The sequence below is a fragment of the Rhinolophus hipposideros genome, assembly GCF_964194185.1.
Source record: "Rhinolophus hipposideros genome assembly, chromosome: 9".
Taxonomy (NCBI): domain Eukaryota; kingdom Metazoa; phylum Chordata; class Mammalia; order Chiroptera; family Rhinolophidae; genus Rhinolophus; species Rhinolophus hipposideros.
In genome coordinates, this window is record NC_138055.1 from 65,372,193 (window position 1) to 65,396,309 (window position 24,117).

Below are 24,117 nucleotides of genomic sequence, written 5' to 3' on the forward strand. Positions count from 1 at the left end.
AAGATTTGTAAATTTACCTTTTAAAAATCTAATGGAAGAGTGGGGAGAGGGTATACATGAAACAAGAATGGCAGTTGGTGAAACCAGACTGTTGGTACAAGGGGGCTCACCATACTGTTTTAACTTTGCACTTTAAGGTTGGAATTTTCCATAATCAAAACGAAGGAAAGTAGGCTAGGGAGCCAGAGAAATTACGGTTTGAATCTTACTCTCATCCATTTTAGCTGCAAGATTAACAGTCATGAATCTCTATTTCCATCATGTAAAAATGAAAATAAGGATAATAATCACATTTCAGGATAAGTAAGGGTTATGGCTCCTGCACTTTGATGAAAGAAGAGAAAGCCACGTAACCAACTAAATCAGCCTGGAGAGGTACAGGTTCTGGAACAGTGAGAAACTGGATGAATGTCAAAGATGGGGTTAGATTGAGAAGGGCCTGAACAACAGAATTAGGATCAGTTCTAAAACCACCAACAAGCAGTTGGAATACACTAAATCCCCAAGATATTTTTGTCTCTAACCCAAATTTGAGTTCATATTTTAACTATTTTGAAATATAAGAGAAATAGAGGAATGATAAAAAAATATATAATTTATCCATGCTAAGATTATCAATCCAAATCTATAATTCTATATAAAAAAATCTATAATTCTATATAAATCTATAAAAAAGGAGACAATGGAGTAGGTTAAATGAAGATAGGCTAAAATAGGCTAACTAAAGCCTCCGTTCTTAACTGGGGAGTAGGTGAGGGTAAATGTGATAAAGCACTGATCAGGTAGGGTTCTTAGATCCACACTGGAAGGGAGGATGATAATATAAATACCAGGGATGTATACACATGACTTGTATTCACCTTTTGTTATTGGTATAGAATATTACAATTTTCATCCAGTTTTTTCCTTTCTTCAAATGTGTATAAATTTTTTTGGCACCCTCTATATACAACAGAAAAGGCACACAGTATACTAAGAAGGTCGAGTTTGGTGGCATGATAGGAAGAAAAGCTTATCAGAAAGACCATGTTAAGAAAGGCAGACTTTAGACTCTGCCTAACCAGCTTCTGACTCAAATGTTAAAGAGTTATTTCATTAGGGAAGTTCTTGACTACCCCTCCCTAAGTTTATATCAGGTTCTCTTATATATTCATAGGACCATATTTTGTTACTTTAGAACATTCATTTATTATGGTTTATATTAGGTTGGCGCAAAAGTAATTGGGGTTTAAAAGGTTAATAATTGCAAACACTACAATTACTTTTGCACCAACCTAACAATTGCTTAGTGAAGAGTCTTCTCTCATTAAGTTCTATGAGAGAGGGTCTTGATTGGTTTCACTTACCAATATCTCCCACTTGCCAAATACAGTGCCTGACACAAAGTAGGTGCTCAATATTTGAATAATTGTTACATCAAAAAGGAAATTAAAACTGTCAATCAGACTGGTTAGGAATTATGGACAATGAGGGTATTATTACATTGTCCTAAGGACTGTGGGCAAAGCTGTCCTCAGGGGGAAACAGCCTTAAATCCTTTTTATTTTTAAATAAATGAACTGAACACTCTATTAAAAAAGTTAGGGGGAAATGTCAGAATGAAACAAAATCAGTAGAAGTAATCTTTTGAAAAGTCCCATAAAACAAATTACTGGCAAGGCTAGCCAAGAGACAAAGAAACATCAAATGCATGATGTTTAGAATAAGTGTAACAGCAGATATAACAGCAGATGAAACAAATTTAAAATATGGTAGGATACTATGTACAACTTTATATTAGAACATTTAAGTAAAATGGACAGTTTTCTAGAACAATAAAAGGCCAAACTGATTCAACAAGAAGTCTGAATAGTTTGCTAACAGATGAGTATACGAAGTTTCACCATACTGTTTACTCTTCTGCATGTCTGGAGTTTTAAAATATTTAAAAATGTGCTTTCAAGAAGTAATGCTTTCCCCTCTCCAGCAAGGACTACAAATTGCTCTGCACCTGTCTCATTCGTAAAATTGACCAACAGTGTCTGCCCAGCCCCCTCCACCAACTTGAGAGCAGCTGTCTAGCAAATAGTCAACTGACACACAGGAAACGTCAAACATAAAGAAAGGGGTCCCAGATAGGCCTAGCCAGGGTCGGGATTAGGCGACCAAGGGCTGTAGAGAACCAAGGAAGCCACTTTCTACAACTAGAACCCAACGCGCCTGCGCAGGGTAGAGGCTGGTCTTAGCCAGCTGGGGCCGGAAGTGCCGCTTCCCCGAGTCACGTGGCCGGGGGCGGGGCGCGCGGGACGTGCTGCCGCGTAGTCTCCGGCTCTGTGGGCGGTGGCAGAGCATGTGTGCGCCGCTGTTGCTCGCCTGGGGCCCTCTCCCCAGCCTGAAGTTGAAGCCAGCGGCTGCGAGGACGCGGCAGCTGAGGCGGAGGGCAAGGGCAGCCAGAGACAGGCCGGGCGTCCCTCTCGGGGGCTGAAGAGCCCCGGCTTCGTGGGCGCCATGCCCTCGCTGGCTGAACGAGTGCGGGGCAACGGGCGCATCGCTGCGGGGCTCCTGCTCAACTTGCTGGTGTCCATCTGCATCGTGTTCCTCAACAAATGGATCTATGTGCACTACGGCTTCCCCAACATGACCCTGACCCTGGTACACTTTGTGGTCACCTGGCTGGGCTTGTACATCTGCCAGAAGCTGGACATCTTTGCCCCCAAAAGTCTGCCGCCTTCCAAGCTCCTCCTCCTGGCCCTCAGCTTCTGTGGCTTCGTGGTCTTCACCAACCTCTCTCTGCAGAGCAACACCATAGGCACCTATCAGCTGGCCAAGGCCATGACCACGCCGGTGATCATAGTCATCCAGACCCTCTGCTACAAGAAAACCTTCTCTACCAAAATTCAGCTCACGCTGGTGAGTAGCTGCAGTTCGCGAGGCGCACCTACCCACTCACCTCCTGGACCGTCTTTCTCACCGGGAAATTTGAATGTGGAACGTTGCGCCACGCTCTTTCCCATCATCTTGAAATCCACACACGTATCATCTGTGAGCATGTGAATTCAAGGCTTATTGGGGGAGGTGGGAAAAAGCCATCTTGGCACTCTGTTGGCCTGTAAGCCGAGAAATGTGCTTGTGGGTTTTAAATAACTGCGGTTTGATGGAAATCCTTAAATGTTGTGATCGGTAAGAAAAGAAAGCTGTCTCGGGTGGTGCAATTCAGTGTATCAGAATATCTGCAAAAGCTCACAGCTCCCCCACGTATGACAAACGTTAAAGGTTTAGCATAAGTTGTAAGTCTCAGACTATGTCGGCAGCAGCATACTGCAGAGGTTTCTGCATCTTCAAATAAAAGGAAATGGACGGAAATAATGTTAGCCCTTAATAACTTACAATATTTAAGATCTGAATGCTGTTGTTTACGTTTACATGTTGTTTAGACACTGGTTTGGGGGTTCTTTTATTCCTACGTGCATGCATGTGGTATTCATATCTTGCAAAGTGCAATGCCTTGACTCATTTACCCAAAATTTTATATAGAATTAAATGTGAACATAATGTAGAATTATTATATTTCACTTTGAGGAAACAGGATTAACAGTTTTTTTCAAATAGAAAAGAAGAAAAATGTGCAGAGGTTCATTGTTTCCAAGTGATGTTTTTATGATAAACCTTGTAAGACACTGTGACAGGAATGCTCTTGAATTTAATCTGAACAACATTTACCTCTTTTTCTTTACAGATTCCCATAACTTTAGGTGTAATCCTAAATTCTTATTACGATGTGAAGTTTAATTTCCTTGGAATGGTGTTTGCTGCTCTTGGTGTTTTAGTTACATCCCTTTATCAAGTGGTTGGTAATTTTTTTTTCTCTATGTGCCTTTTTAGCAGATGTCATAAATTTTGAAGCTGTATCCCAAGGTTTAGAAAATACAGTATAGAGACAATAGACTGTTGGGAAGAAAGCATAATTGCATAAATTGACTCAAGGTGAAGAGAAGAAAGGAGACAGAGAAACTTGGGTGTGTGATGCTCACCAAATACCTACCTACCTGTTTGTAAGTGTATGATACCCATGCTTAATAGTCTGAGTTTGGGGTGATGTTATGTTATTTTCTTGGAAATCTTTACAAAATGAGTAGTATGACTTTTTACTCGAGGACTTAGTTCATTGGTTACATTTGCCATTTACTCTTTAAAAATTACAACATTATAGTGAAGGAGTAGTACACTTTCAAAACTTTGAATGGGAAAGGAAATTTTCAGATTTATAAATCTTTACCTGAAAAGGTATGCTGCTGTTACAACTTGTATATTGGCTTTGAATAATTTGTCTATATCAATATTTTATAGCAATGGGTATTTCAATTGTACAAGCACAGTGCCTCGCCTATAGCAGGCGTTCATTAAAAATGTGTTCATAGATCTACTTCATTACCGTAAAATCCAAACAAGTATGTTTTTCGTTTCTTATATAGTGGGCATAAAAATAACTTGGTGTAGGGTACAGTGAAACAGTATTTTCTCTATACTGAAAACCTTGGACTGGAAATTCTGGGTGTGCCTGCATGGGGAAATCAGAGTCAAAATGTGTAACCAATTTTACTTTTTTCTCAATCATCCAGTGGTTATAAACTAAGACATTCTTGTTGAGTGTTAGGATTAATAATAGAGCCTTAGCGTCTTTCTTTTTTGTAATTTTATTGGGGAATGTTGGGGAACAGTGTTTTTCTCCAGGACCCATGAGCTCCAAGTCGTTGTCCTTCAGTCTAGTTGTGGAGGGCGCAGCTCAGCTCCAAGTCCAGTTGCTGTTTTCAATCTTTGGTTGAAGGGGACACAGCCCACCATCCCATACGGGAATTGAACTGGCAACCTTGTTGCCCAGAGCTCCTGCTCTAACCAACTGAGCCATCCGGCCATCCCAGCCTTAGCATCTTAAACTTTCTAATACTGACCATTTCAGAAACGTTGTTATGTAAGAGTTCTGGGGTTGAATATTATAGCGGCAGAGAAGCAGTCTAAGTAACACACCAGTGGCATAAAAGGATGGAGCACCTACTCCGCCTTGTCACTTGGCTCCCAGATATTGTCTTTTTCTGCAGACAATAATCAGAGGAAGCTGATTATTAAGTTTTGTGTGTTAAGAAAATTGTATTTGGGTGTACGTCAGTAAGTTTAAATATTGTTATTAGACACAGTAAATGAACTTTCTTAATCTTTTTTGCTAAGTGAACTTTTTTGCCTGGTACGGATTAAGTATTTATTGAATAGTATAGCAAGAAATTTTACTTGTTGAACGTTAGAATTTATTGTACATAATTCATTATACATAATTTCAATTCAGAGTACTCAACTGCCCATGCCGATATGACCATTTTTGTTCACACTAGTCTCAAAATTGCTGTAGATTAGAATCAAAGGATTCCATATCCCTCAGGTAGATATTTGAAATGAGATTGACCAAAGAATGACTATAGACTAACTACTGGGCAAAGTTCTCCATTATTAGTAAATGGTAAAAGTACTGTTACAGAATAGGTGTATTCCCCCAAAATTAATTTTAAAGACAATTCAAGGTGGCCAGTTAAGCTCAGTTGGTTAGAGTATAGTGCGAATAACATCAAGTTTGTTGGTTCGATCCGCATATGGGCCACAGTGAGCTGCACCCTCCTTAAAAAAAAGAAAGAAAGTTCTAGTTTCCCATTGTATCCAGGTGTAATTTCTAAGTGATTTCTTCTTATACTGCTGTGGCATTAAAAGGAGTTAGAAGATGAGTGATCAGCTGTTAGCTTCAGTTGTAGAAACCCTGCTGACACATTCATTCATTCAGCACACATTTCTTGTACTTATGCTCAGCCTTGAGGATACAACGATGAAAAGCAGCTACAATCCAGATTGTAGAAACACACGTAGACAGCTAATCACAAGCAGGATAACTCAGGGTCTACAGAAAGTTCTGAGGTACACCAGGGAGGCAGTGGCAGTTCTACAAGAGGATGGTAAGGTTGAGTCTTTATGGAAAACTTCATTTAAATTGAAGGACACTCATGAATTTGCTTTCTTTGCAATGATGTGAGAAAATATGGAGCATTTGGATGACTTGATTTATTTGCTGAGACGATTGTGGAAGAACAAGGCTTAGGGGTGAGTGAGACCCGATAGCAGAGTCTTATTGTCACGCTAAGGACGTGTGCTCTTCATCCTGCAGCACCAGGAAAGGGGTGCAGGTAGGGGTGTGACTCGATCATTCTTCGTGTTTTAGAAAATTCACTCTAGTGGCAATGAAGACTGAACAAGAGAGGAAAGAAAGGGTGACAAGCTGAGCAGTTAGGAAGCTCTCCATGATGCAAGGGGAAGACAGGAAGGCCCTACACAAGGACAGTGGTAGTGGGCGTGGAAAAGAGAAACAGATTCCAGAAACCTTTTGGAGAAAGAATTAGTAGGACCTGACTGAATGTGAGAGCCAGGAAAGTCAGGAGTCTGACCCTTGGAGGAGGTTCTGTAAAGTATTGGGGCAACACAGGAGGAACTAATTTGGAGAAGAAAGTAATGAGCTTGATTTTAAACAAGTCTCTGCAGATTATCTAAGTGAAGACGGCCAGTAAATGTTGAAGGATACTCAAGGAAAGAGGTCAGAGCTACAGATGTCAGTGGATAGTAAAAGAGATCAGAGGGGGATGAAAGAGGAAGGCTAGACATCTACCTTAAAAGTAGTAAGTGAAGGAAAAGGTGAGTGAGGCAACAGTGGAAATCAGAGGTCAAGTTCATCGAAGAGAAATTTGCAGGTTCTGCAGAGAGTGGAGAGGAGTCCTCCAGGCGTGGCCACTAGAGATGATGGTGCCCTTCCGGGGAGCAGTTTCCATAGAGGGGTGTTGGGCAGAAGCCAGGCTGCACTGCAGGAAGGGAAGGTAGAGGCCTTGAGAGTCACTGCCATTCCAGGTGGTTCTGCTAAAGGAACACGGGCAGGCATACACTTTGGTTCACTGCGGTGCCCCAGGAGCCGGCAACAGAAAAATCAGTTCTTTGTCCTTCATAGTCACAGAAGACTCTTAGTTACGGCTGGCAGGAGTATGTTTCAGATTTCCTGCTCTTCTATGTTTGTCTCAGTGAATTTCTGTAGCGTTAGAGTATATGTAACAAGATACCCAGACGTACAGGAAAAAGAATTGTGTAGGAGCAGTTACTCAAAATCCGGGCTGTTTTTGCCAGATCTTACTCAGACAGTCCTGTCAAGCTTTCTGTAAACAGTCATATTTGTGAAGCATTTTGAGGACTGATGGGATTTGAGACTTTGAGTTACTGGTTCTACTGAATGATATAGTCATTTAGGGTTTCTGGTCATCTAATTTCTTGAGGTGTATTGGTGGGGGTTACCTACAGAAAAGTCATCTGTAAAAAAGAAAATTCCTTCTACCATTGGTTGGGTTTTCTAAAGTGAATGGAAAGACTTCACATACCTTTCTAGCCACACACTGTGGCAGCCACCCGGAATACCTGAGGTTCCTGTCAGTCTCTAATTAGTCTGCCCGGCCCCCCAGTCTTCTTTTTGGGGGGCCATTTTTAGACAGAAATGAAGTCTGATGCTGCGTCTGTATTCCTACTTACCACCTAAATTTCCATTCCTGCCATATTTTCCTAAGATCTCTGATGCTTGTGGGCCCCTGTATGCATTGACTTTCCTCATTTACTAGGATTTTTTCCCTCCTTCTTTATCATTGAGAAGAAAATACATGACCAGACACAGAATTTATAAAGCTCCTTTCATCCGAAGTGCTTCAAGGACATTTTCAGATAGTTTTGATCTTTGAAATCTTGTAGAATGACTAGGTATTTCCTCTCCTCCCAGCCCTGTGCCCCCATTCCCATCTTTGTGGCTAGCATTGCATCTTTCCTTTATTGAGTAATGCTATTTTTTTTTCTGCCTGACGGGTTTTATCTCTGAATTTTCAGTGGGTAGGAGCCAAACAGCATGAGTTGCAAGTGAACTCCATGCAGCTGCTGTACTACCAGGCCCCGATGTCCTCTGCCATGTTGCTGGTCGCCGTGCCCTTCTTTGAACCATTGTTTGGAGAAGGAGGTCTGTTTGGTCCCTGGTCAGTTTCTGCTTTGGTGAGTTCTAATTGTTTTGGTGTCTAAGGAACAGGGTAATAATCCTTCCATTATGAATGCACTTTTAATTTTCAGAGCACTATCAGATCCATTCTCACGTTTAATCTTCGTAATCACCCTTTAAGGGAGGCAAGGTGAGGATTATTTTCTAGATGAAGAAACTGAGGCACAGAAAGGTTAAGGGACATGCCTAAGGTCAGACAGGTAGTCAGTGGTAAAACCAGGGCTAGAGTTCAGGTCTCCTGATACCTGGTTATTGCTCTGACCTTTCCAAGCTATAGCCCACACATAATTTGGGCATCTGTTTTTATTTTTCTACAGTGAAAATATAGCCTCATTGGTTTTGTTTTAATAATAAAAATAATACATGCTCATTGTATAGATTTTGAACATACATAAAAATATAAAGAACGTGAAGGTCCCCTAGAATCCTGCCAAACTTTATGATAAATCACGTTTACCATTTTGGCGATTATTTCATGGATCTCTTTTTTATATATCATGACACACATATGCATGTGATTGTATGCGTGTATGTGTAATTTTACATACATGGAACCTTATCGTATATGCTGTTTTTATCATAGATTTCCTTTTCCCAGCCCTCCTACCCTTACACACTTCAACATCTCATTACTCCATCCCTGCCCCTTGAAGTAAATCATGTCTACAGTCTAGTGTTTGTTCTGACATATTTTTCGCCATGGTATATATACCCACATATCAACACATGCATGCATGCACACACGTTTATATACATTGTAAATGTTGAAACCAAAGTAAACATTGGTTTCTTTTTACAAAAGTGGGATCATGTCACATAATTTTCTGCATCTGACTTTTCTCAATATCTCAGGAAAATCTGAATTATCTCAGCTCATTCTTTTCATTGTCTCTGTCATCGTTCCATTTCCGGTACTTGACCACCCTGCACAGTGTTACAATGAACATCCTTGTAAGTGTGACCCCATGGACTGGTCCTTTTTTCTATGGAATAGAGTCCTAAGAGTGGAATTGACAGATCAAAGGGGTATATACTTTGGGGACATTTTAAATTAGAAAATGTAATCCCCCCACTTGGAGAAGGAACATCGGCTTCCCATAACTTCTCATGATATGTCTGTTTTGTTGGTGGTGTTAACTTATCAAGCTTATATAGCCCTTTCTTTGTTCTAGGCACCACTCTAAGCAGTTTGCAAATATTAACTTACTTAATCCTGCTAGCAACTTTATTGTGTGGGTACTATTATTATCCCTGTATTTCCTGATGAGGAAACTGACAGGCCAAGAGTTAAGTAACTGACTTGAGATCTCACAACTAGTAAGCAGAGCCACAATCCATGCATTCTGGCTCCAGAGTCCATGTTTTTAACCACCCCGCTGTGCTGCCTCTGAGCAGATTGGTAGTTGTTTCAAATTCGTATGCTTTGGCATATAATCCCTGGACCATCTGTCAAATGATATTTCCTCTTAATTTTACAAAAGCTCTAGCCATCTTGGTTATCTGGTTTTCAAACCATTGCAGTGTAAACACCTTAAATTAAAAAGGGAGAAGCTGTTTGTGATAGACCCTCTGACAGATTTGAAAAAGAGGAGAGCAGCAGAAAGGCGGTAAAAAGTCAAAGAAACGATGCACAGCCCTCTGAGGCCATTTAATGAGGGCAAGTCATCTTGCTTCTTTAGTGTCCCTAGAGGGCATCATTGCCTCAAAATAGATCTTGAAATTGTGTTTTCAACGATGTGTTAAGTCACCAGGAAATATGTATGTAACATTCTGTGAACTCAGGAAAATGAATAGTGATATATTTCTAGAAACAATTTTTAAAATCTTTAAGGAGCAAGTTCCTTTTTAGTTGAAAATCCAATGGGCCTCACTTTTATAAAACAAATAAGGTATTATTCTTTTTACCTAAATAGGAGACAAAATGGCATGTCCTACATATAAATTCACATAGTACCTATTGTCTGTCTGCCTATTGATGAGATAGCTCATTTTCTTTCATTGCCTGAGCTAGAAATCGTGCATTGCACTCTCACTTTCATGTGGTTAAGAGGTAGCATAGGAGAGTTAAGAACAGGGGCTCCAGAACCAGATTGCCTAGATTTAAGTCTCAGCTCTGACACTTACTGTGTGATCTGAGGCAAATTACTTTACCTCTCTGTGCTATGTTTTCTTTTCTTTATTTTTTTTGTGCTCTGTTTTCTCGTCTGTAAAAAGGGATAATATTTTGCCACATCATGGGTGTTTGTGAGAAGCAAATGAATTAGTATATGTAAAACATTTAGAACAATTCTTGGTACATAATGAGTACTGTGTAAGTGTTAAGCTATGATTATCATGACTTTTATTATGTCCTTAAGTGGTTTCTAAGCTCTGTGAGGATAAGAACGGATTGTGTTCCTCACAAGGCATGGCCTAGTTTTGTATTTATCCAATGAATGCGTATTGATTCAATTTAAATAAGAATAAATATGAGCAAGTCAGTAGAAAATATATCTTGAAGGATATATGCTGAAGTATTAACAGTGGTGGGTAGTTGGGATTATAAGAATTCCTTATATTCTTTTTGCTTATCTTTAGTTTCTGATTGTTCTATAATGAACATATATGACTTTTATAATAAGACATTATTACAAAATAATTTTTCTTCAGATGGATAAGAAAAATGAACCTGGAAATGCACATTCAGAGGCAGAATATTAATGGAGAATTTTCCTATGAGTTTTGTAGATAAAGTTACATTTCTGAATACTGTTCATTCTGCTTTTCCCTGAATTCTTGTTGTCTTTCAAATTGATCTTGCTTTAAATCTTCCTCCTAATGTTTGATATTTGAGTTTTTAGAAATGTCTAATGAAACGTATTTTTACCTGATGATTCTAATGACTGAAACTGTTTTGGTTTACTTGTAGCTTATGGTGCTGCTCTCTGGAGTAATAGCTTTCATGGTGAACTTATCGATTTATTGGATCATTGGGAACACTTCACCAGTCACGTATCCTTTTCCTAATCACTTACAAATGCATAGTCTTGTATCTTTTCCAAAACTCCACCACATTCATTTCCTTGAGTCTCACACTTGCTATTGCATGGCCTAAATTGAATCGAGTAAGTTATCTTTAATATTTTGCTATCTTATTCCACACTAGAGTCTGTAGAAATTTAAAGAAATACGAACTAAGAAAATGGGTTAGCTTCCATGAACATTTTTAAAATTTTCTTAATAGATGACCTTTCCCCTTATCAAAATTAACATAGAGAACCATTCCTTGCACATAGTGGGGTTAAATGAATATTTGTTGAGTGGATAATGAGATGGCTGCTTGGGTTGTCAATAAATTCTCAGTTATCCATAATAATAAAGTAGAGGTGTGGTTACCCAGATAACAGGATCATTTCAGACCTTTGAAATCCACAAGTGACCTCTGACTTTTTGAGTATGTTTTTGTGCTTATTTGGATATGGGTGTGCCTCTTTTTCTCAATGTTACTTCAAGAAATGAAATCATGCCTTGAAGGTCTGAGTCAAACTCAACTGCCCATTCTTAACATTCTGCTTGTCACTCTGTTTCTCTTCTCATTTCAGTCTGCTCCATTCTTAGGCAAAGGCAAAGAATGAATTTCCTTAAATCAGAGTTTAGTAACATTAGATCAGAGTGTACTGATTTATATAAATGAGTGGACACTGAGATGTCATCAGAGCCAAAAAGCAGCATATTTGCCAACTATCAATAAATAACAGCAATAACATATATTTTTTTTAAAACCAACACTTAATAAATGTTTATTTTGTGCCAGGCACTTTTTGAAACACCTTGTGTATATTAGACATTTAATTCTCACAGCAGCTCTGTGAGGTAAAGTCTATCATTTTATTTTGCAGAGATGAAAATGAAGGTGCAGAAAGGTTAAATAACTGAAGGTCATGCAGCTAAGTGTGGTGCCCAGGTTTCAAACGGTGCGGTCTGGTCCCAGACATCGTGCATTATGCTGCCGTCAAGGCATCTAGCTGTGCCCTGATTAAGAAGATTTGTTCATGCAACAAATATTTCTTGAACACGAACTCCAAACCCTTTGTTGACTTAATATTTACATACTGAATATCTACTACAGTCAGGCACTGGAGATACAGTAATTTGCCAAATCGATAACAATCTTTGCTCTCACAGGCTTAAATTCTGGCGAGGAAGACAGACTATAAATAAGAAAAACAGAAAATATACATATGCAGTGTTAGATAGCGTTAAGTGCCAAGGAGAAAAAGGAAAGCAGGAAAGAGGATATGAAATGCTGGACCCAGAGTAAGTGCTCAGCTGTTGGTCAGCACGTCTGAGAGCTCAGGGTCAAGGTCTCAGCTGGAGATAATCTGGAGAGAGCCCGTAGTGTGTAAATGTGGTTTAAAGCGGTGAGACTGGTTGAGATGACCAAGCAAATACGTAGAAGAAGAGACGCCGAAAGATTGAGTCCTGGGTCATTTCAGTGTTTCGTTCAGAGACATGAGGGGAGCCAGGCAGAAGACGCAGGGGAGGAGCACTCGAGGCGGGAGGAAGGAGAGTGGTGTGGAAACCAAGAGAGAAGGAAGAAGGGTCGCAGTGTGGAATGCTGCTGAGTTGTGAGCGCTCTTGGCTCTGACTTGTCCCTACGAGAACTCTCAGGTCTCATTATTGTCACATATTCTCTCAGACAATGCTGGTTTGTTGTGTTTGAGAGGATATGTGTCAAGCACCTGGCAGATGTTTATTATGCATCTTTACTGCTATTGATAACTATTATCGTAGCTGACACGTGGTGCTTAGTGCCTGGCGTGTCTTTCTGCTCAGGGTTACTCCTTCCCGTCCCCCCGTTTCCCTCCTAAACTTAAAGCATTCTGGATGTGCTTACCTTGAGTCAGCTCTCTGGTTGGCACCTTACACCTCTCCCCTCCCTTGCCAAGGGAAGTTTATTAGAATTGGCACTCTAAAACATCATAAATTGCTGTACAAATTGTCTTCTCTGTACCTTGCTTTGAATTCCTTTCTCAACCTTATAGTCCCTTTTCTCTTCTTTGGAGAGGTCAACAAGGATAGTTGAGGCTGTCTCCTGTCTCTGGTTAATGGCTAAAACCTACCTGTGCAAACTAGGATTGACCCAGCACCTCACTGAAGTTTCGGTTGTTCTTTAGATGGGGGGCTGCTGTTTAGTCTCTGGTTCATGCAGTGCTTTCCAGCCACAGGGAGCCATTGCTGTGTGTGTGTGTGTGTGTGTGTGTGTGTGTGTGTAACATCTAGCTTGTTACTCCTTTTTATCCTTATCTAAAAACCTCAGCTACAACATGTTCGGCCACTTCAAGTTCTGCATTACTTTATTTGGAGGATACCTTTTATTTAAGGACCCATTGTCAGTGAATCAGGGTGTTGGCATGTTGTGCACATTATTTGGCATTCTCGCCTATACCCATTTTAAACTTGGTGAACAGGAAGGAAGTAAGAGTAAATTGGTACAACGTCCTTAATTGGGTTTTATGGAGAGAGGAAAGTCACCCCAAGAAGATTAAAAGACGTTAAGTGTGTAAGTGGTTTTCAAATAAGAAAAGAAATTACACTGCCAAGTTCATTGAATGGTAATTTATGAGAAGTTAACACAAAGGAAATAATATTCATAAATATGACTTTTTCTTTTAAAAAGAGTATGCTTTTTCAAAAATGTAATCCTCTAAAACAGTGGTTAGTGCTTCTTTTCAAAGATGATTGTATGAAGTCAATAGGATGGTTTGATTATACCAAACGAAGTACATGAAATTAAAGTCCTGTAATAGTTATAAGGACTTCACGTCATTGAACTACAAATGTGTTGTGGTTTTTAAATATTGAACTCTTCCAAGGAAGGAAACACAGGACTCCTCTACTTGCTCGTAGGTGGTCCCCAATGTGAACTCTGTTGCAGTTTTGGCCAAAGTGTTCAAGTCAGAATGTAAACCTAGCATTCCTATTTTAGTTGGTGTAGTATAATTTCCTTCTTATTTCATTTATGGAAATGAAATGTAATTTATAGAAAGCATAGTAAAGAAGACCATAAGACAAAATCCAATTCCAATAGTACCATTTTTCTAGTAGAAAATTGATGTAAGAAGTTATACGTTATCCAAAAACCTACAGTTTCTATAGGTATTCTCTTGTTTTTGAGCTCTCAGTGAACTCTTGAAATTACACGTGAAATTAAAAAACAATATCCTCATAGCTCCATATTTAAATGGCCCAACAAAAGACTATAGATGGAATTGAACAGGTTTTGTATTATCTTGGTAAGAGTTCTCCTGGCCTCTGAGCCTTTCATGTTGGTAATCTTAATTCCACTTTCTTACGCCCCACATTTGAGGCATGTGGAGCTTTGGCATTTAGGATTTGGAGTGAGCTGTGTCCAGCCTTTCTGAGGTGGCTGAGGAAAATTCTTACGCAACAAGTCAGGCTAAATGCTATCCAAACATTAAGCAGAGATTTACTGAAAATGTTAGGAAAGATTTGAAAGAGAAGTAGAAAAATGGTCAATATTAAACTAGTTCCATGAGTTTTTAAGGGAATAATTTTTTTAGCTTAGGCTATAGGGGAAATTCATGATTTCCACTTAAGGAAATATATAGTGCCGCATATTTAACTGCAAAAATGTATTTCTGCCTTTCAGCATCTTGACATTAAAGTATCAAAAGTATTTGTTGATAACCTCGCACAATAAATTGACTGAGACAGGTAAACAAACCGTCTTGTAATAATTCTTTTTAAATAAATGTTATTTATAAACTTTAAGTGAGAAAACAACTCTTAAGAGGACAAAGAGCTACGTGTATAAAATACACCTTTTATGATTTTTTTCCTGAACTTGTTTAAAATGAAAGCCTTCTGGAAAATCTATTTTGACAGAATTTCAAAGTATCAGTCAGTCTGTTGTGTGATTAGTATGTGTGATTTTCTGATTATGTTTTAAATATTCTTTGGTTTTTCTTAGTTTCCAAGGACATATTTTATTGTGTTAAGAAGTACAAAACAATTTGTCTTACCAAGTGAGCCTCAGGCATTGTTTAACTAATAATGTTCTCTGTGTATGTTTAAATTAACATGTAATTATTTCCCAAAAGCTGGAGAAAAGTATTTCAGCCCAGTGAAGATTATGTGACTTCCGTGCACTAACAGCTGAGTTGATTTGTGCCATGTACAATTTCGTTTTAACTGTAAATACAACATGGGGAGGTTTACAATAAATGTTGGGGGAGAGCTATTATAAACGACTGATGTCAACAGGAATGCATTGAGAAGGTTGGAGAAAGATAGGGTGGGAGTACATATATATAAGTAAATAAAGTATGTACTACTGGAACTAGAGGCCGATAAACACTTCTTGCCCTGAAGACGATCTTCCCATTGAAACGGAAAGTCCTGTGGGGGAAAAAATGTCCCAGCTGACCAGGACCAGCCACAGAGACAGACCGGAAACACGGTGCTGTGGAAGAACGCACACTGTCCTTTTTACAGATGTAACTGCACTTTTTTTTGGTATCCTATGTTAAATGACTGAACTTCTGTTTTTACCTGTTACAAATAAAGAGAACCTGATGCTTTTACTTTCGTGTTGCCTATTAGAGCTAGTGGGAGAACGAGAACATCTCTGTGTTTGTGCCCTGGTAATGCTGTCCTGTCCAGTTCCCAAATAGGAAAATCCTCTCCTCCCTTTTAAAATAACATAAAGGACAAATCTTTCTCTGTGAAATGAAGCAAGCTTTCTCCTGTTTCAGTTTTTAAAATACTTTTTAAACCTTGCTATATTTAAAATCATTCGTTGTCATCTTTTTTTTTTTTTTTCAAATTTATTTGAAAGCAGCAGCCTTCATCCAGCATTCCACATCAGTTCCATCAGTAAATAGTTGTTGGCTGAATGAAGTATGCAGAATGGCCAAAGGTGAAACTCTGATTTAAAAAATGGAGACCAGATTTATTAGACATGTTCTGTTCTGAATTTCTGTTCCCAAACTTGAACTGGGTTAAACTTGCTAACATCAGACACAGAAAAATTTCATTTCCTCGACAAAGTTTTATTGAGTGTGTATTATGTGCCAGGTACTGTGCAAGGCACTGCAAAGGCAATCCTTTCATGCAAAGAAAGTCATATGTTCCCAAGAGACATTTGTCTAGCAGAAAAGATAGGCATTAATTAAATAAAACCAGTGAGTTTATTCTAAAAGGAGCATGGTTCTCTGGAGCATGTCACCAAACAATCTGGCCCAGGATTGGCTTTCAGTGATGGTGTCCATGAGGAAAGGATGGCTGAGCTGAAATCTACTGAATACATAGAAGTGGACTAAGGAAAGGAAAGGGATTGCATTTCTGGTAAAGGGTATAGCACAAAGGCCCATTGGTTGGAGGAATTATGATGAGTGTAAAGAACTGCAAAAAGGAGTATAGCAGAGTGGGGGGATAGGGTGTGGTATGAGCCTGGAAAGGCTCGTAGGTTGTCTGGTTATTTGGTAGGCTACATTAGAAGTCCGGTAAGCAAAAGGGAGTCTGAGCATTGTCACAGTCAACCCTTCATTTGCTTTGAAACAAATGAAGGAAAACCAGAGGTGCCATGAGACCAGTTGGGAGATTACTGTATTGAGATGTGATAATTGGAAAGGTGGTGGTGGTGAGATAATAGAAGTGAATAGAGTCAAGAAAATTTAATACACAGGAGTCAGCGGCCTTGAGAGGAATTGGAAATGAAGAGCCTGGGAAGGGGTGAAGTCAACAATCACGTGTCTGATTTGCACAATTTGATAGAGAATGGTGCCGTGCTCTGAGGAAACACAAGAAAAGGAATGGGGTGAGAGGAGGAAGAACTATGAGTTTACACATTGCCATCTGGATTTTGAGGCATCCTTGAGATGTGCAATTCAAGATGTTAATCAAATCAGATATATAGGTCTAGGAGTTAGGACATTTTTGAGTTGGAGTGGAGCTAAAACGGGGGGACTGGAGTATGGAGTACTGGAGTACACCTGTACTGGAGTACATCTGATAAGCATGAAAACACCAGGGTGAGCTTGCTCTAGAAGACCATATAAAGCAAAAAACAATCTACAACTGAGCCTTGAACTCCAACATATACTGGTAGAGGAAGATAATTCTGCAAAGGAAACTGAGAAGGAAGAGAAAGAGGTAGGTGGAAAATGAGGATGATGATATAATGGGAGCAAAGGGGGATGAATGTGACATATTCCTGAGAGGTCAAGCTAGACAAGGACGGAAAAATAGCCATTGTATATGTTGACAGTTTATTGTTGACCTTAGTAAGACTTTCAGTGGAATAGTGGAGGCAAAAAGCAAATTGGAGTGGACTGAGTTGTCAGTGTGTGAGAGGTAAAGATATGGAATCCAAGAGTATAGAAAATTCCATTGCTATTGCAACATGCAGTATTACAAGCAATATTGAATGTTGCTTGACATGAACTGGGTGTATTTTGTGTGGGAGTCTAAGACTGATTGTAATTTATCATTACAAAAAATTGTAAATCACGAGAAATCCTTTTGTACCCCTAGAAGAAGTGCACATATTTCTGTAACAGGGATGATCTTTCACTCTGAAAAGAAGTTTTATGTTTGGCTCCTGAATGTATTCTTGTCATATGGGTTGCTATTAAAATCAACAGTTACTTTTGCCAACTGTAGCATACTTTGGAAAAACAATTTTGCAAGCCCACTAAGGGCTGATCCAGTCATGCATTTTCTTGTATCTAGTATTGCTACAGATGAAAAGAAAAACCTGCCAAGAAATGGTCACTGTCAGTCTGGGAGCTAATGTGGTGCAGTGGGACAGGGTAGCCTGGACGTCAGGATCGCTGCTTGCAGTCCAGAGTTTGCCATTTACTAGTATAGCCTAGGGCAAGTTGATTGACATTTAGTTCTCAGTTTCTTCGTCTATAAAATGAGAGCGTGGATCCAAATGATTTCCAAGGTGCTCTCCAGCTATAAAATCCCGTTTCTGCTTTCTCAGTTTAAAATTGTGATTTTTCATTTGTTTATATTGAGAGCAGATTTGATTAATGAGAAAGAACTTATTTGTTTCACCCTTACAAGAACTGTTTGCTTGTTCATGTGCATTTGTTTACTCATGAATTCTGTTTTCATGTGCATTTCTTTTCTGGGTTTTTTTTTTTAATGTAGAAAAGCAATTTATTCCATTATAAGCACTTACACAGTTAGTCATGGAGAGTAAGAGGCCTGCTGGTGAAACAAGTCACCCAAGATAGAGATGATATCAATCCAGTGATCAAGGACTAACTCCTAAAAGGAAAAAGAAAAAAAGAAAAGAAAAACTCTTATCCAGAATGAATTTGACTTTAAAAACAAATACAAGCTATCAATTCACTCATCTCAACTTAACTGGACAGTCTACCTGTCAGGTAAAAACATGCATCTTTACAAGTTGTTGGTCCCAAGTTCTTTTAAAAAACCATTTCATAGAAAGAAAAGAAACAATATGAAAACAGCTCAAGAAATACAGTAAAAAGCATGTGGGGAAAGAGGAGCATGTAGTTTTAACTGTAGAAACTGAGAGGAGACTGGTCTACATAGGAATATGTGCATCCTGGAAAGTCAGGTGTGAAATTTTAAGAGTAGGAATTTGTATGACAAGGCTCCCCTATTTCCTGAATAACAGTGATATCTTGCAGTACTTGTACTTCATGGCTCAGATACCTACTTCATTCTATTCCTTACTTCTAGCCTTTACTTAAGTAAGTCTGAAAAACTGAGGGATATAGCATAAAAATAAAAATAAAATAACCATACCCAATATTCCCCTTTCAGTGGTTACTTTAGACATTTGTTACTAGAAAATTCCTGAAGAAAATTTATAAGTCAGTAGCTTTGCTGAATCAAGTCTCCCAGTTAATATTTATAAAACACCCTCAATTTGGTCTAATAGTATTGTTGATGAGACCTATTACAGCGGGGTAGCTGAACAAATTCTGTGTCTCAAAACCAGTGTTAAATCAACCTCAGGGTTAGAGGGAGAAAGGGGAGTCTAAAATCACAAGAAACGCATCTATATCTAAGACCCGTGTCCGTCTGGATCCATGCTTCCTTGGGGGGTCTTCATCATTATAAATGTTCTCTGCAATTGGCCACACTTGCATGAATTTGTCTTCTGATACAAAAATCAGATATCCTGGCAGTTTGACCACCACAAATAAACAACTACAGTGACCCAGCTTCTGCATCTTCCAGGGATTGTTCCTCTGCAATTTTACTTAAATCCCAGCCATTCAGTCTATGATTCGTACCATTGGAAGCCAAAGTAGTCTCATTGTAAGGTGACCACGGAACCTGATTTCTTCCTTATGTGATCAAAGGAATGCAACTTAACCTTCAGAGTTCTCAGATCCCACATGGCTGAACCAGGTCTTATCAGCTGATCCTGCAACAAGAATGAACTCTATGGACTGAAGGAAAGGACTTAGGGGAGCCGGCAGGTGGCAGCAGGCCTCCAGAAGTCCTGGCTTTTTGCAGAGCTACCCTAGGCCTGGTACTGGTGGCAGACGTATTTGGTTCACAGCATGGCCTCTCCCACACACCTCTAGTTCCAGCATCGGCAGTGACCAACCTCAGATCACTTTGTAGCTCCTCCAAGGTACTCCCCAGCCAGTCACAAGCAGTGGGTGACCTGGGCCTGCACCGGAGTCCCTCTCAAGAGGCCCCAGAACCAACATACCTAGAGGCTGGCTTCAGACACAGCATAGCACCACCAATTGGCCTCACAAGTGGCACACACAAAGAGCCCACTGGGGCAAATCCTGCTCCATGGGGTAAGCCCCCTGCACAGCAGCCTATAAGCTATGGATGTGGACAAACCCCACAGCCAATCGGCCTGAAGGTCACTCTCCCCTGCTGATGTGCCAATAGTAATCAAGGCTCAACTATAACAAAAGGGCACACACAACCCACACAAGAAACACTCCTGGAACACCCAGAGCAGGTGACCAGGCAGACTGTGTCACAGGGCCCCACAAGGCACCTACTACGTAAGACCACCCAGCCAAGACTGGGAGACATAGAAGATCTACTTAATACATAGAAACAAACACAGAGAGGCCGCCAAAATGAGAAAACAAACATGTCCCAAATGAAGGAACAGGAGAAAACTCCAGAAAAAGAACTAAACAAAATGGAGGCAAGCTACCTACCAGATACAGAGTTCAAGACAATGGTTATAAGGATGCTCAAGGAACTTAGTGAGAACTTCAACAATCAGATAGCCAGCATAAAAAAAGTTCATAGAAACTATAAAAAAGAACCAGTCAGAAGTGAAGAATACGATACCTAAAATGAAAAATGCACTAAAGGGAATCAACAGGATAGGTGAAGCAGAGGATCAAATCAGTGATTTGGAAAACAAGGTAGTAGAAAACACCCAATTGGAACAGCAAAAAGAAAAAAAAAATCCAAAACGATGAGGATAGTGTAAGAGACCTCTGGGACATTAAGCGTAACAACATTCGCATCACAGGGGTACCAGAAGGAAAAGAGAGCAAGGAATTGAGAACCTATTTGAAGAAATAATGACTGAAAACTTTCCTAACCTAGCAAAGGAAATCGACATATATGTCCTCTCGAAATAGCAGTTTGGGTTTCTTTGAATAAATACTCAGAAGTGAGATTACTGGGTCCTTCTTTGTCTCTTGTTATGTCTTTGTTTTAAAGTCTGTTTTGTCTGATATAAGTATGGCGACTTCAGCTTTTCTTTTCTGTATTTTTTGTTTCCGTTTTCATGAAATATCTTTTTCTATCCCTTTACTTTCTGTCTGTGTGTCTTTCAATCTGAAGTGAGTCTCTTGTAAGCAGCATATGTAAGGGTTTTGTTTTCTTATCCACTCAGCCTATGTCTTTTAATTGGAGCATTTAATCCATTTACATTAAAAGTAATTGTTGATAAATATGTAGCTATTGCCATTTTATTATTCATAATTTTGATTTTTAATTTTTTTCCATCTTAAAGAAGTACGCCTAATATTCCTTGTAATCAGGTTTGGTGGTGATGAACTGCTTTAGTTTTTTTCTTGTCTGGGAAGCTCTTTATCTGTCCTTCGATTTTAAATGATAGCCTTGCTGGGTAGAGTACCCTTGGTTGTGGGTCCTTGGTTTTTTATCACATTGGATATTTGATGCCAATCCCTTCTGGCCTGCAAAGTTTCTGTTGAGAAATCAGCTGACAATCTTATGAGAGCTCCTGTGTAAGTTACTAGTTGCCTTTCTCTTTCTGCTTTTGGGATTCTCTCTTTGTTTTTAACCTTTGCCAATATAATGGATAAAGAGTAGGTGGTACATATATACAATGAAATATTGCTCGGGCATGGAAGGAATTGTGTTCTTGCCATCTGTGGTGGCATGGATGGACCTGGAGGGCATTACACTGAGTAGAGTATGTCAGACAGAGAAAGACAGATACAATGTGATTTCACTTATATGTGGAATCTAAAGAACAAAACAATCAAACAAAACAGAAACAAACTCATAGATACAGAAAATATTTTGATGGTTGCCAAATGGGAGGAGTGCTTGGGGTATGTGTTAAAAAAGAGGAAGGATTAAGAAGTACAAATTGTTTATTACAAAGTAGTCATGGAGATGTAGGGTGTAGCACAAGGGATATAGTCAATAATGTTGTAATAACTATGTATGGTGTCAGATGGGTACTAGACTTATTGGGGTGATGGGTGGAAGGGGGTTTGTGGGAGCAGGGTGAAAAAGGTTAAGGGATTGAGAAGTACAAATTGATAGTTACAAAACAGTCATGGGGATGTAAAGTAAAGCATAGGGAATATAGTCAATAATATGGCCATAACTGTATAGTGCCAGGTGGATATTAGATTAGTCAGGGGGATCACTTCTTAAATTATATAAATGTCTAACCTTTATGCTGTACACCTGAAATTAATATCAAATAATATTGAATGTCAAAACGTAAAATAAAATTCAAAAAAAATTTTATGAGAAAAGAAAGAAAGAAAGAGAGAAAGAGAGGAAGGGAGGAAGGGAGGAAGGGAGGAAGGAAGAAAAAGAGAAAAAAAAAGAAAGGCAGTTCACTTCAGCAGTGTGAGCATCAACTGACTGGCTTGGTTTGGCAGTATTGTTTGAACGAATATCCCAGATAAGTTTCTGATCTTCAGTAACTGACCCAGAGACTCATGGAGCAGATGCCAAGAAACATCTACTATTTCTGTATGCCCTGTAAAGATGGTCTTCACATCTGCAACTTTTCTTTCCTTATAAGAGCAGCGATGTCCCATAGGCAGATGGTGTGGTCATGTGAAGCACTAAGTAAGTACCCACTGAGATTTGGGTTCCAAGGAAGCCCATAGCCTTCCTTCTGTTGTCCACGGAGATGCAAGTCTCAGTTGCCCTGTCCGGAAGGATCTGGTTTAGAAGGATGTTTTGTATAATCAAAAACAAGAGCATCATTGGATGGAGTCTTTGTTGCAATGACGCAAGGGTTCTGGGGCACATAATGTGTCCTGTTTACTTCCTCTTTGTGGTTGTTCTTGGTTTCTATTTCAATTTTTTCCACTAATAGAGCCAAGACCTCCAGATTCTCCTTTCTCACTGTCGTAGTGCGAGGCGTCCAACTGAGCATCCTCGTTAGGGAGCTGCACACTGGCTCGCACAAGGTGGTGGTGTTCATCCAATGTGTGTGTCCCCGGGACAGGTCAATGAATGCCGAGATGTTTCCCTTCTAGTATGGTTACATCTGGAGGCCCTGCGCGGTTAGGCTGGGCCACACCAGACCATGGGCCATCACCAAATCGTAAAGAAAAGTGGTGTTCTTTTTCCATATTTTGTACTATTTGTTGGTCACACGTTTTTCTACTGCATCACCAAAATCTGCTTCTTTATTGGCCATGGTGGGCAGGCAAGCCACAGAGATCCAGGGGTTGAGCATTGCAGGGATACTGCAGCTCATTTGTATTTCTTTACTTGTAGAAGCATAATGAGAACATTAAATAATTTATTGTCATGTTTGTTATATTAGAAGACATATGATTTGATTCATTTAATTTCTCATATGCTTCATACGTCATATGAAATCATTGGGAGCTGAATTATTGATAATTCCATTAATTATTTATGGCTATTTGCGGGATATTTTTTGCTGTGCTTTTTTAATTTGGAAAAAAATTACCTAAACCATAGGTGGATGGAAAGGGGGCCACATGTTAAACCTGACAAGCTCAGGAGATTGAAAATAACCACATGGTATGGCATGAACGTAAGAATTCCTAACTAAAAGCAGGTCATGGCCCGTAGTCACATCCTTGGCCTGTAGCTTCCTTGACAAAGGTCAATCCTTACCTTAAGCGAGCCTGTCTATTGTCTGTTTGCATCTAAGATAACACGCCCTTGGAATATCAGAGTAATTCCTTTTTTCTTGTCCAGAGCAGGAAGCTACAGAATCTCACATTATTATTCTTGTTCCCTGATTACCATCTGTATGTGCTGTAAAAAGTGAACTACTAATTATCCTGTACCCACCTATGTAAAAGTACCTGTCTCTCCAATTTACTTTTATCCAATCCCAGACACTTCCCCACTATGCTTTCTCCCATCCCCTTAATCTACCACCAATGTGTTTCAAGTAACACTGCTCGTTTGATTCTACATATAAAATAAGCTGCAAACTGCCATTTTGCGGAGCATTTTCTCAATCTGTTGATATTTTGCTTCCCGGAAGTTGTCATCAGTTTGGCTCAAATAAACTCCTATAAGCTTTCTCGTAGGCTGGATGTTTTTTCGTCAACAATCGTAATTCACATTTTTCTATTTAACTAAAAATATCTCATAAACACTATGTGTGCCACAAGAATAAGCTTGCATATTTATTTAACCAGCCAACGGCTATACACATTTTAAAGTCAGGGGGATCATTGACTTTAACAGCAGTTTTAGGTTCATATGCATTTCTAAATTTTGAATTATTTTGTTATCCATAGAGATTATTTTTTCTTTTAAAATCAAATGATCTGTATCAACCAAATGTC

At 39.3% G+C, this 24,117-nt stretch overlaps 1 protein-coding gene and 1 pseudogene across 4 annotated transcripts; one reads left to right on the forward strand and one right to left on the reverse strand.

Moving 5' to 3' along the window:
- Window positions 1–2,254: 2,254 nt before the first annotated feature.
- Window positions 2,255–15,672, forward strand: SLC35E3 (solute carrier family 35 member E3). Of its 3 annotated transcripts, none has more exons than XM_081060712.1 (5): window positions 2,255–3,021; window positions 3,716–3,826; window positions 7,924–8,082; window positions 10,995–11,077; window positions 13,386–15,672. In XM_081060712.1, exons 1-5 carry the CDS (start codon window positions 2,488–2,490, stop codon window positions 13,570–13,572), a joined length of 1,074 nt encoding a protein of 357 aa, XP_080916838.1. In that variant the 5' UTR covers window positions 2,255–2,487; the 3' UTR covers window positions 13,573–15,672. The 3 variants fall into 3 exon arrangements, with proteins under 3 accessions (XP_080916838.1, XP_080916839.1, XP_080916840.1); XM_081060713.1 differs by having other exon boundaries at window positions 2,255–2,889; XM_081060714.1 differs by lacking the exon at window positions 3,716–3,826 and having other exon boundaries at window positions 2,313–2,889.
- Window positions 15,673–19,136: 3,464 nt separating this feature from the next.
- LOC308502329 (histone-binding protein RBBP4-like) lies at window positions 19,137–22,982 on the reverse strand (annotated as a pseudogene). Its single transcript has 2 exons — window positions 22,145–22,982; window positions 19,137–19,527 (listed from the first exon to the last, which is right to left on the reverse strand). The product of its transcript is annotated as a histone-binding protein RBBP4-like (transcript).
- Window positions 22,983–24,117: the final 1,135 nt, after the last annotated feature.